Below are 13837 nucleotides of genomic sequence, written 5' to 3' on the forward strand. Positions count from 1 at the left end.
AATCAGGAGGCTGAGGCAGAACCGCTAGAACCCGGGAGGTAAAGGTTGCAGTAAGCTGAGATTGCACTACTGCACTCCAGCCTGGGCAACAGAGTGAGACTCCATCTCAAAAAAAAAAAAAGAAAGAAAGAAAGAAAATTCCTCAATAGAATGGAATATCTCTTACCAGCAATGTTTGATTTGATTTATTTGTCTTACAGAACCTCTTATTCATCTAAATTTCGTTAGATCCATTTGTGAATTTCCCAAGTGCATCACCTTTTGATGTACAGCCTCCCTGAACTGTCTTCCTTGTATAACATGTCTCTAGTTCGCTCTGGAGCTGGAACCCTGTGCATGGGCATCAAGACATCCCTAAAAACCCCTTGGAGTTATTAGTGACACTGACTTCTGTTTTGGTTTTAGCAGAAGCTTTTAAAGAGTTCTAACTTTAAGGCTGAACACAGTGACTCATGCCTGTAATTCCAGCACTTTGGGAGGCCGAACTACAAGGATGACTTGAGGCCAGGAGTTTGAGACCAGCGTGGGCAACACAGACAGACCCTGTCTCTAAAAAAAAAAAAAAAAAAAAATAGCCAGGTGCAGTGGCTCACATCTGTAATCCCAGCCCTTTGGGAGGCTGAGGTGGGCGGATCACAAGGTCAGGAGTTGAAAACCAGCCTTGCCAACATAGGGAAACCCCATCTCTACTAAAAATACAAAAAAAAAAAAAAAAAAAAAAAACCCAAAAAGAAATTAGCCAGCCATGGTGGCTTATGCCTGTAGTCCCAGCTACTTGGGAGGCTGAGGTAGGAGAATCACTTGAACCTGGGAGGCAGAGGTGGTGGTGAGCTGAAATTGCACCACTGCACTCCAACCTGGGCAACAGAGCAAGAAAAAAAAGCCTGAAAAGCTAGCTGGGTGTGGTGACATGTACATGTAGTCCTAGCTACCTACGTAGGAGGCTGAGGATTGCTTGAGCCGAGCCAAGGAGTTGGAGGCAGTAGTGAGCTATGATCATGACAGTGCACTGCAGCCTGTGTGACAGAGCGAGACCCTATCTCAGTAAAAAAAAAAAAAAAAAGTTAGTTGTAGCTTTAAAAGGCCCAGAGATTTCAACTAGAAAATTGTATTGAATAAATCTCTTTCTTTCCCAAATGAAAAGTGACAAAATTAAGGCCCTTAGTTGAGAAAGGTATCACAATGGAAGTTTATTTCCCAATTAGTGAAAAATGTTCCATCAGCCTTCTCTGAAACGTGACTAGTTTCATTTTTTTGTATTCAGGAGGGACCTTGTGGTGGCAGCCCAGAATTTTTTCTGTGCCGGCTGTGGAACTCCAATAGAGCCTAGTAAGTATGGATAATGGATCACCTGCTTATTATGCGATGACAAGATCCAGAATAGTGAAGTAAGGCAGTGCATTACTTTTGTGCCTTTAATGAGAAGTTGTTATAAGAGCGTCACAGGCAGGGCGTGGTGGCTCATCCCTGTGGTCCCAGTACTTTGGGAGGCCGAGGCAGGCAGGCAGATCACAAGGTCAGGAGTTGAAAACCAGCCTGACCAATGTGGTGAAACCTCGTCTCTATTAAATATACGAAAATTAGCCAGGTGTGGTGGCATGCGCCTGTAATCCCAGCTACTCAGGAGGCTGAGGCAGGAGAATCGCTTGAACCTGGGAGGCAGAGGTTGCAGTGACCTGAGATTGTGCCACTGCACTCCAGCCTGGGCAACAGAGTGAGACTCCATCCTAAGAATGAAAAAATAAAAAGAGCTTTACAGAAGCTGCCCTCTTTTTCATGAGTAGGCCATCATGACTGATAAGGATGTGTGACCAATCAGGAGTGAGGAGACCAGGACCAGCCTCCTAGTTTTATCCCTGTTGGGCATCAGCTCTAGCCACGTGGCCTTTTGCTGGCCCTTGAAAATGCCAGACTGAATTCTGACACAGGCATTTGCATTTATGGTTTTCTGTCCCCCAAATGCCCTCCCTGAAGACACCTCTGTAGCTAATTCCTTTGCTTCTTTCACATTTTCACTCCAAAGTCACGAGGTCTTCCCTTGCTGCCCTATCAAAAGTGCCTGCCTTGCCACACTGCTGGCCACAAACAATCCCATGTACACTTTATAATTACCCATCCTTATGTTTTTTATTTTCTTGCATAATATTTTCTTAGTTCATTCTTATTTTTTATTCTTAGCACGTTTTTCTAAAATACTCTTATATTTTACTAATATGTGTTCAACACTAGATGATAAGTTCTGTGAGGGCAGATGTATTGTCTGCTCTATTTATTACTTTATTCCCAGCTTCTAGAAGATGCCTGGCATGTAGCTGGTCCTTGAAAGATACTTGCTGAGTAAAGGACTGGCTTAGAAAGGAAATAGCCAACCTTCTGTGAGAGAGTTTGAGGCGGTGACCTGAGAGGATCATTCCTGGGCCAACTGAGGCCTAGAAGATCAGGTTTTCCTGGGCCAGGCATGGTGGTTTCTGCCTGTAATCCCAGCACTTTGGGAGGCTGAGGCGGGCAGATCACCTGAGGTCAGCAGTTTGAGACCAGTCTGGCCAATATGTTGAAACCCCATCTCTACTAAAAATACAAAAAATGAGCCAGGCAGCATGGAAGGCACCTGAAATCCCAGCTACTCGGGCGGCTGAGACAGGAGAATTCCTTGAACCCAGGAGGCGGAGGTTGCAGTGAGCCAAGATCATGCTATTACACTCAAGCCTAGGCAGCAAAGTGAGACGCTGTCTCCAAAAAAAAAAAAAAAAAAAAAAAAGGTCAGGCTTTCTTCAGTCAGAAATGCAAGTTTCCCCCTTGAGACTGAGAACCACTTGTTCTGCTCTGATGGTATCTGTAGGTCTGATCTGCAAAAGGCTGGAAAGAGGAGCTTTGTGGAAAGAGTTCCCTTGGCCTTTGATAGTTTTTGAAGGAAAAAGACTATGAGGAACTCCTTCTTCAAGAGATAAAAATAGCAAGCAGGAATCAATCTGGGCTTCCTCTCCTACACTGGATGATAATATCTGATGGACATCACCGTTGTTGATGCTTTTCTTTGAGTGACTCATTTTCCCAGCATGCCTGGTGGGGAACGTGTCTCTTTGGTTAACCACCATATCCTGCTGCTTCCATAAATATTGAATGCCTGAGTCAGAACCTATATGATGTGACTATCAATTCACCAACTTTTTAGTTATTTCTCTAAGCTTGTTTAGGTATGGAGATGTGTGTCTTCACTTTTGTACAGTGGCCCTGCCCTCAGGGAGCTTATCTTTTAAGGCAGACACAGTCATCAGCCGAGTAAATGTGTGTAACAAAAAGTGATGTACACAACGAAAGAGTCAAGAGTGCGATGGGATTTACAGGGAGAGAGCTTTGAGCTTGAAAGCTGAGAATAAAGTGATTGCCTACAGAAGTAGAGGTGCTCGTCATGTGCAAAGGACCTGTAGCAAGTAAAAGGCACCCTGTAAGACCAGAGAGTAAGAATAGGAGGAAAAAACATGCCTCAGAGGTAGGTGGAGCACAGATTATAGGCAGCATAGAAGTCATTTTGGGCTTTTCCTGTTAACTTCCTCTAGCTTTTAAGATAATTTTTTTTTCTTTTATCTTTCGACTTTGAGATAATTTTTAGATTTACAGAACAGCTGCAAAAATAGTAGAGAGAATTCCTGTATACCCTTCACCCAGCTTCCTCTACAGCTAACATCTTACATAATCATAGTATAATTATTAAATCTGAGAAATTAACACTGGCACAGTCCTATTAATGAAACCCTAGGCTTTATTCAGATTTCATCGGGTTCTCAATAACATCCTTTATCTGTTTCAGAATCCACCTCTGAATTCCATGTTGAATTTAGTTGTCAGGTTTTCATTAGTTGCCTTCAATTTCCACTCACTGAACATAACGTTTTCGCCTTTACTAGTTCAGCATTTCCCAAAAATAAGAATAATAAACACCAAAACAATTAGAAGAAATTCTCTATATTGTCTGCTTCCTAGTCCTTGTTGTTCTTAAGGTTTTGTTTATGGCTATTTTTTCCATCTAGGTTGCAATCAAGTGTCACACATGTCATTTAGTTATTGTTTCTCTTTAGTGAGCTTTATTCTAGAACTGCACTATCCAGTGTGGTAGCCACCAGCCCATGTGGCTACTTAAAATTAAATTAAATTAATTGAAATTAAGAATCTAGAGTTCCTCAGTCACACTAACTACATTTCAAGTACTTAGTAGCCACATGTAACTCTTGGCTACTGTATCGGACAGCACAGATACAGAACATTTTCATCCTCATGGAAAGTTATACTGGACATCTCTGTTCTAGAATGTTTCTCTTCCACCCCATTCCTGACACTGACTTTTCATAAAATGAGAACAACTGTGGTTCAGAGCAGGATTTCTCAACTTCAATATTGACTTTGCCATGGCGGGTGTCCCGTGCCCTATAGGATGTTTAGCCACATCACTAGATGCCAAAGGCAGCTCCAAGTGGCAACTGAAAATGGCTCCAGACATTTGCAAATGTCCCTTGGGAGGCAAAATCACCCTTGGCCAAGAACCACTGGTTTAGGTCACTTTGTATTGTTCCGTTTTAGTTAAGGGACTTAGGAAACTAAAAAAGATGGACATGAGTTTATTCTGTATTAATAGCATAACAGTATGTATTCAATAAAGTTTGATCAGCGAGTGAATGGATATTGAGTACGTGTTGAGGAGTAGAGGAAAATGTTGTTATCAGAAGCTCACAGGTACCTAACTCTAAAGTTCCCTCAGGAGCAGTGGTTCAGTATTGACTAATTCAGTGTTCATGGCTACTCTGTAGAACATAACTATAAGGAATAATGAAAAACAACTCTATTTGTTTGTTTTTAAACATCAGCTCTGAGTGTGAGCTGGGTTCTGAGGGATAATTTAGGCAAATGCAAAAGCATTTGCCACCTCTCCCTTCCTCGCCATCGAGTGCAGCAGAGGAAGACTGGGTCACGATGGCTGCGGGCTGGAGCTTTGGCAGTCCAGGCTTGGGTTGGAATCCTGCCTGCTTATGTACTTTCCGTGTGTCCCCGTGTGTTGCCTAACTTCAATGTCTTGTGCTTTCATCAATCAAACAGGGGAAATAACTGTCCCTTCCTCATAGACTTTTGGGCACAGAGAGACGTAATAAACATGAAACATTTAACCGATCTGTGGCACAGAGTAAGTATTCAGTCAGATTCGTTTCTGTGCCATTCAGGCCTTGTTTATTTTTAAAGCCATTATTTGGAAATGAGCTTCAGAATCTACAGGGTGCAGGTTCTATGGCAGCTGCTTTCCCATCCATGATTTTCAGTAATCCTCACAATATATGGCAACTCAGATTTGTGTTATGCTGTATGATATGTCAATTACAAAGGCATACGTGACTCAAACTATGAATGATAAATTCTAGACTTGGTTCATTTCAGAACCTAGTGTTGAGGGAGGGCCACATAGGAGACTTCAACTGAATTGTTTTCTTTCTGAAGTCGGGCAGTGAGTGCACAGGTATTTGTCGCATTAGTTTCTATACCTTTTGTTTGTTAATATATTTTATTAGAGACATTTCTAGAAACAATCAATGAATGTTTATTTTAATAGGTTAAAAAGTGCAAAGAGCAAACATTCCTTCTTTCCCCTACCCTCCAGAAATAGTCACTGTTGGCTTTTTGGTGGAGGTCTAGACAGTGCATATGTTTATGTGTATGTTTATATGTATGTTTTTAAATAAAATTGAGATCACAGGCCAGGAGCGGTGGCTTATGCCTGTAATCCCAGCATTTTGGGAGGCTGAGGTGAAAGGATCATGAGGTCAGGGGTTCAAGACCAGCCTGGCCAACATGGTGAAACCCTGTCTTTACTAAAAATACAAAAAATTAGCTGGGTGTAGTGGTGAGTGCCTGTAATCCCAGCTACTTGAGGAAGGCTGAGGCAGGAGAATCACTTGAACCTGAGAGGTGGAGGTTGCAGTGAGCCAAGTTAACACCAATGCACTCCAGTCTGGGTGACAAGGTGAGACTCCATCTCAAGAAAAAAAAAATTGAGATCACATTATACCTGCTTATAACTGGATGTCCACTTTCCATGCTCTTCCCTGTACTTTATGGGCTGTACAGCATTTCGTGTTGAGTGCACCATACTTATTTAACCAGTTGTCTTTTGATTGACATTTTGGCTACCCCCCCCTTTATAATTATAAATGTGCTGTACTGAACACCTTTTTATATCACTATGTGTGGCTGTTAGCATTTCTGTCTGATGGAGTCACAGGAACAGAATTCCTGTTGCACATGTAAGCATTGAAGTATATCACAGAAATGTCTTCCTATAAATTAGTTCTATCAGTGGTAGAGCTAAGTGCCCTCCTCTAGATACCGCACCAGTTCTGGGTCTTCTAAATTTATGACAGTTTGAGGCAAAATAGAGTATCTTGCTTTTATTTCATTTCATTTCAATTTCATTTTATTATTTGTCATCAATTTATGACAGGGTCTTACTCTGTTGCCCAGGCTGGAATGCAGTGGCATGATGGTGGCTAACTGTAGGCTCCACCTTTAAACAATCCTCCTACCTTAGCCTCCCAATAGCTAGGACTACAGGTACACACTACCATGCCTAGCTAATTTTTTTTTTTTTTTTTTTTTGGAGATGGAGTCACATTATGTTGCTCAGGCTGGTCTTGAACTCCTGGACTTAAATGATCCTCCTGCCTTGGCCTCCCGAAGTACTGGGATTACCAATACAAGGCACTGTGCTTGGCCTCACTTTTAAAATATGCATTTCTTTGTTTCTGAGATTGTTTCTCTGTTGATTATTTGCATTTCTTCTTTCTGTGAATTACCTGTTTACATCCTTTTCTCACTGATTTATCAAGAAGGTCTTTATGACACGACTTCCTAACACTGTATGTATACTGCTTCATAATTTACAAATCACTTTTCCTATGTGTAATAGCACTCACTCCAGTTCTGAGTTGCATTTCATGGTCTCAGAAGAGTTGGCCTAAAGAGATTTACAACCTGCCTTCAGTCTTCCTCCTAGTGAGAGGAGTCTGGACTCCCGCCTAGATTTCCAGATCCTAAAATGAACATTTCTTTTTCTACGCTGCAGTTTGCAGTTTCCATCTTCCAAATCCAGGAGTATCTTGGGAAGGTTTTGTTTTTCTGACATCTGTTCCACAAGAACAGAGCTCATGAATGACCCTGATTTAACTCCCCAAGTCCCTGCCGGAGCATTCCTAGCTGTCATGAGGTTGAGTATGGCTTTATCATCACAAAACGAGTCATCTGAGCCTTTGAATCTTGCATAGGATGTAGTAGACCAGGATAGGTTTTCAGCACCAGGTGCGGCACTCACCCTCCGGTATGCTCGGCAGAGTTTGTGAAGCGGCTCCGGTACTGCGAATACCTGGGGAAGTATTTCTGTGACTGCTGCCACTCATATGCGGAATCCTGCATCCCTGCCCGGATCCTGATGATGTGGGACTTCAGGAAGTACTACGTCAGCAATTTCTCCAAACAGCTGCTCGACAGCATATGGCACCAGCCCATTTTCAATTTGCTGAGCATCGGCCAAAGCCTGTATACGAAAGCCAAGGAGCTGGACAGAGTGAAGGTGAGCCGCAGCCCCAACACTGTCCCTCTCACTTGAAGTGTCCTGTGGCAGGAAATGCACCTCACCCTTGGTTAGGGAACCCATGGATACATCCTCTAACAGGCAAATGGATCATAAAGTGAGTAAAGCGGCTGGGCATGGTGGCTCATGCCTGTAATCCCAGCACTTTGGGAGGTCAAGGTGGGCAGATCAGGAGTTTGAGATCAGCCTGGCCAACATGGTGAAATCCCATCTCTATAGAAATTAAAAAAAAAAAAAATTAGCCAGGCGTTGTGGCGCATGCCTGTAATCCCAGCTACTTGGGAGGCTAAGGTAGGAGAATCACTTGAACCTGGGAGGCGGAGGTTGCAGTGAGCCGAGATCACGCCACTACACTCTAGCTTGGGTGACAGAGCAAGACCCTGTCTCAAAAAAAAAAAAAATAGAGTGAGGATTATGCTTAGCAGCCCCTCTCCTGCATATGCTGTTTCCAAGGCCCCATACTGAATCTTATACTTAGTATTATGTTTTTTCTTTTTTGAGACAGAGTCTTACTCTGTCGCCCAGGCTGGAGCGCAGTGGTGCAATCTTGGCTCACTGCAACCTCTGCCTCACTGGTTCAGTGGATTCTCCTGCCTCAGTCTCCGAAGTGGCTGGGATTATAGGCATTTGCCACCATGCCCAGGTAATTTTTTGTGTTTTTAGCAGCGATGGGGTTTCATCAGGTTGGCAGGCTAATCTCAAACTTCTGACCTCAGGTAATCCACCTGCCTCGGCCTCCCAAAGTGCTGGGATTATAGGTGTGAGCCACCACGCCGGCCAGTATTATGTTTTTCTTGAAAAAGGTCCCAAAGTTCTGTAAGTTTTAGGTTCCACGAAACCTGGATCCATCCAAAACACACTTTGTGGATCAATGGACTCAGTTGTGAAGGCTTGCTGTATAGGCAGTTTGGTTTCAAGGTTTGTTTTATACAAATGCAGCATTTCAAGGTTAAAAACAAGACTTGCACTTTTCCTGTGTCATTTATTACAGTTAACCTTCCCCCATGTTTGGTTTCTCCCATTAGGAAATTCAGGAGCAGCTCTTCCATATCAAGAAGCTGTTGAAGACCTGCAGGTTTGCTGACAGGTACTATTCGCAGGTGGAACAGGCTGCCTTCCCTCCATACATCTGCTAATCCTATTAGTGCCTCCTGCACCTGGCTCCCCCATTACACAAAGCATCTTAGCACAGTGATGACCTCTTGGCTTTCCTTGGGAAAGCACACTATCTCTGAATTACTAAACCAATAGTCTCTTCTCAAGTAGCTAATAAAGACATACTGGGTAGTTTATAAAGGAAAGAGGTTTAATTGATTCGCAGTTTCACGTAGCTGGGGCAGCCTCACAATCATGGTGGAAGGTGAATGAGTAGCAAAAGCACATCTTACATGGTGGCAGGCAAAGAGAGAGTATTTGCAGGGGAACTTTCCATTATAAAACCATCAGATTGGCTGGGCGCAGTGGCTCACGCCTGTAATCCCAGCACTTTGGGAGGCCAAGGCAGGTGGATCACAAGGTCAAGAGATCAAGACCTTCCTGGCCAACATGGCGAGACCCCCATCTCTACTAAAAATACAAAAATTAGCTGGACATGGTGGCGTGTGCCTGTAGTCCCAGCTACTCAGGAGGCTGAGGCAGGAGAATCACTTGAACCCAGGAGGCGGAGGTTACAGTGAGCTAAGATCGTGCCACTGCACTCCAACCTGGTGACAGAGTGAGACTCCATCTCAATAATAATAATAATAATAATAATAATAAAAACCCATCAGCTCTTGTGAGACTTATTCTTTACCACCAGAACAGCACAGGAAAGACCTGCCTCATGATTCAATTACCTCTCACCGGGCTCCTTCCATGCCACATGGAAATTATGGGAGCTACAATTCAAGATGAGATTTGGGTAGGGACACAGCCTAACCACGTAATGGAGAATTTAACTCATTAAGAAGAATGGTTTAGTTGGAGGATGAAACAACTCTAGCCAGTGGCCTTTTTATTATTATTATTGTTATCATTAAAATGTGGTAAATACATTTAAAATTTACTATCCTAACCATTTCTAATGTACACTTTGGTAGCATGAAAGTATTAACATCATTGTGAAACCATCACTACCATCCAGCCCCCAAACTCTTTTCATCTTGCAAAACTAATCATTTAACTCCCCATTCCCTCCTCCTCTTAGCCTAACTCGTGGCAGTCCCTATTCTACTTTGTGTCTCTATGATTTTGCCTACTCAATTGCCTTATATAAATGGAATCTTACAGTATTTGTCTTTTTGTGACTGGCTTGTTTGACTTAGCATAACATCCTCAAGGTTCGTTCATGTTGTAGCGTGTGTCAGAATTTCCTTCGTATGTATATACTGCATTTTGTTTATCCATCTATTCATCCATGACACTAGGGTTATGTCCCTCCTCAGCTATTGTGAATAAGGTGGATATGAACATGCGTATACCAGGGGCCTGTTAGTTTGTTTTTTTAAACAGAGTCTCACTCTGTCGCCCAGGCTGGAGTGCAATGGAGTAAGTTTGGCTCGCTGCCACCTCTCCCCTCGGGAGACGGGATTTCACCACATTGATCAGGCTGGTCTCGATCTCCTGACCTTGTGATCCGCCTGCCTCAGCCTCCCAAAGTGCTGGGACATGAGCCACCGTGCCCGGCCACCAGGGGCCTTTTAAAACCCCTTATAGGGAGGCATGTCTAACCAAGTGGGACCATGGTCTTCATAAGTTCTACTTTAAAAATATATCCTAGGGACATACCAATGGATATAGGCAGAGATTAAGTTAAAGTATAGTGGGTTTTTTGGTTTGTTTGTTTTTTGTTTTTTTTTAGACAGAGTCTTGCTCTGTTGCTCAGTCTGGAGTGCAGTGGCAGAATCTTGGCGTCCTGCAACCTCTGCCTCCTAGGTTCAAGCAATTCTCCTGCCTCAGCCTCCCAAGTAGCTGGGATTACAGGCATACACCATCATACCTGGCTAATTTTTGTATTTTTAGTAGAGACAGTGTTTCACCATGTTGGCCAGGCTGGTCTAGAACTCCCGACCTCAGGTGATCTGCCCGCTTCGGCCTCCCAGAGTGCGAGGATTGCTAGTTTTGTTTTTAAATAAGAAACAGTATTAAAAGTCTATTAAGAGGTATTATGCTCACTCCCTGGGTGATGGGATCATACTTTAGTGTTGTGCAATATACCTATATAACAAACCTGTGCACAGACCCCCAAATCTAAAATAAAAGTTGAAATTATTTTAAAAATCTAGCTGTTCACAATAGGGCAGTAGTTACATTCATACCATGTCCATAGAACGGAATACTACACAACCAGTAAAGACTGAGGCATTGATTCATTGAGAGAGAGATTTTTAAGTGGAAAAGCATAGGTTACTCAAGGGAGTTAAGATTATTGTAGCTGATGGAATCATAGAGTTTTTAAATAAATGGTTTGGCTTTAAAGCATTTTTTCAGTCTCTAATCTTTAATGATGAGGTATTGCTTTTTAATGAAATTTTGGGGAAAGGAGGCTGTATTCTGTAGTCACCTGGCTTCGCACCTTCGCTTCATGGCCTTGGCATGGCCTTGGTCTCGGGGACTCAGTTCTTTCATCCGTAACATGTAACAGTACCTACACTTCCTACCTTGTACACAAATTCTTGACTATTCATTCTGTGCTTCAGATAAAAAAATTGGTAGATCTGTGTTAAGTCCAGGGGGATGGTCAGCACAAACCGATCGTTGCTGGAATGCGTGTTAGACACACGTCAGGGCGCCATGAGGATACAAAGGAAGGCAGCATTTATGTCACTTAGGAGTGAGGGGGAGTAGAGAGAAAGCAAGGATTCCAGGAGAAAAAGACTGAGCTTCAAGAGTAAGGGTGGAGCAAAGAAGAGGGATTGGGGATTCTCCAGTCAGAGGATACCTCAGAAGTGGGCACCTCAGGCTGGGTGGAGGATTGGAGAGAATTTGGCATTAGTAGCATACCGAGTTCAGCGTAGACGGTGACTGTCTTGGAAGTGCAGGGAATAGTGCTTCTCCTAGCCATTTAGAGAATTCAGGTGGACACTTGCTTGGTTTGGAGATGATTAAGTTTTGAATACACTGAGGACCATGACCACTGGAAGCTGGCTGCATGAGCCTTAAGCTCAGTGCCTGACTCGTGCATTTGGAAGTCATAGTCTTGCCCCAGGAGTGAGAGTTCTTCCAGCTGAGCCAACAGTCCATGTGGCTGTTAGACTTGAAGTGTAGCTGGAGGAAATAAGGTAGGAATTTTGGTTACTTGGTAATCGAAAGGTACTAGGTACACATTCTTTAAGACTTAAAAAACTAATGCTCAGTTTTCTTTTGCTCAGTGTTTGCATGGGCAGGCTATAAGAGGTGCACGTCTCCGCTCATTCAGCTTTTTGAAATCAGCTTTCATGGAATTTCAACTTCCTGGCTTCCAAGCAAACTTGCAAAATGTAGAATGGTGGCGAGCATTGTTCCCGGTTGTTCTTGGGACTATTTATTTGTTAAATTGAGTTAAAAAAATGAAGCGTGAGTGCCAAGAGAAAATAATTGGCTCCATTCTTCCCCAGACTCTGCGTGGGTGGGTTTCTGAATCCCTCTTTGTTTCCTCTCTGGCAGTGCATTAAAGGAGTTTGAACAGGTGCCGGGACACTTGGCTGATGAGCTCCACCTGTTCTCTCTGGAGGACCTGGTCAGGATCAAGAAAGGGCTTCTGGCACCCTTGCTCAAGGACATTCTGAAAGCTTCCCTTGCACATGTGGCCGGCTGTGAGGTGAGGGTGTGCCCGGAGCAGATGCCTTCCCGATGCACCAGGGCCTGGGCTGGGTGTTCTGCACTTGACTTTCATTTAACTCTCACAAGCCCTGAGGGAAGTGCCCATGACCTAGTTAGAGATGAGAAAACTGAGGTCAAAGCTGTGAAGTAACAGCTGAGATGCTCCTGCTGGTAAGTGGCAGCACTGGGATGCAAGCCTGGACCAAGGGACTTTTCATCTGGGTGCCCAGTTCTGCTCAGGGCCCATGCTGCCCTGGAGTGCCAAATATAGCCATGTGGAACCAGGAGTCAATGGAACAGGAAGCTCTGTGTCTACATGGATTGAAAATTGTAGTGCAGCAATGAGAAATGAAATTAGATCATTTCAGAGTGCATGTTTGCAATTGTGACCTTTCTCTGGTACTTTAAAACTGCTTTGATGTGGAATTGGATGAAATGTACATTTTTTTCTTTTTCTTGGTTCTGATTCATTCATTGCTGCAAAACAACAAAATCCTTTTCTTTCTAGAGACTGGAATCATAGACATTCAAAAACTGATGTTTATAAAGTTCTGTAATAACGAAGAATCAGGAGAAAGTTGTGACTTTTTGATGTCTTCTTTTACAGCTGTGTCAAGGAAAGGGCTTTATTTGTGAATTTTGCCGTAATACGACTGTCATCTTCCCATTTCAGACGGAAACATGTAGAAGATGTTCAGGTATCTTAATAACCTAATAACAGAAGCTTAATAATAGATTAATTAATTATCTAAACTAAGTTTAGTAACTTAAGCACAGGCCAGGTGCCATGGCTCACATCTGTAATCTCAGCACTTTAGGAGACCAAGGTGGGTGGATCACAAAGTTGGGAGATCAAGACCATCTTGGCCAACATAGTGAAATCCTGTCTCTACTGAAAATACAAAAATTAGGTGGGCATGGTGGTGGGCACCTGTAGTCCCAGCTACTTGGGAGGCTGAGGCAGGAGAATCACTTGAACCCCAGAGGTGGAGGTTGCAGTGAGCCAAGATCCAAGATTGCGCCACTTCACTCTAGCTTGGTGACAGAGCAAGACTCTGTCTAAAAAAAAAAAAAAAAAGAAAGAAAAGAAAAAGAAAAAATAAAATTTAAGCACAAAATTAAGTTAAGCTAAATAATTTAAGCACCGTTACTTAAAGTACAGTCGTGCTGGTGTGTGCTTGTATGTTGGATTGGAGATAATGAAGTTTTGGGCCCAGAATGAGGAGTATTTGTATAGGGCAGGGATAAAGGATGATGTCTCCTGGTACAGGGTTTGGATAGTGGAGATGGTCCCTTTGTTGCGTATGCCCACCTCTCTGTCTTGTAACTGGATCAGTCATGCCCAGTGGTGAAGTCCCTGGCTGCTTTTGTGTCACAGAGGCAGAGTTGAGTAGCTATGGCAGAACACACGGCCCACAAGGCCTAAAACAT

General features: G+C 43.2%; 1 protein-coding gene across 7 annotated transcripts in view; it reads left to right on the plus strand.

Moving 5' to 3' along the window:
• RUBCNL (rubicon like autophagy enhancer) overlaps positions 1 to 13837 on the plus strand; it is a 68997-nt gene that overhangs the window by 30845 nt on the left and 24315 nt on the right. For all 7 annotated transcript variants that reach the window (XM_074387731.1, XM_074387729.1, XM_074387728.1 and 4 more), the window contains exons 9-13: positions 1265 to 1329; positions 7368 to 7606; positions 8653 to 8714; positions 12251 to 12404; positions 13014 to 13104. In XM_074387731.1, the coding sequence (XP_074243832.1) occupies positions 1265 to 1329; positions 7368 to 7606; positions 8653 to 8714; positions 12251 to 12404; positions 13014 to 13104 (611 nt within the window). The remainder of the gene's footprint in view (positions 1 to 1264; positions 1330 to 7367; positions 7607 to 8652; positions 8715 to 12250; positions 12405 to 13013; positions 13105 to 13837) is intronic.

This window comes from Saimiri boliviensis, chromosome 16, assembly GCF_048565385.1.
Source record: "Saimiri boliviensis isolate mSaiBol1 chromosome 16, mSaiBol1.pri, whole genome shotgun sequence".
Taxonomy (NCBI): Eukaryota; Metazoa; Chordata; class Mammalia; order Primates; family Cebidae; genus Saimiri; species Saimiri boliviensis.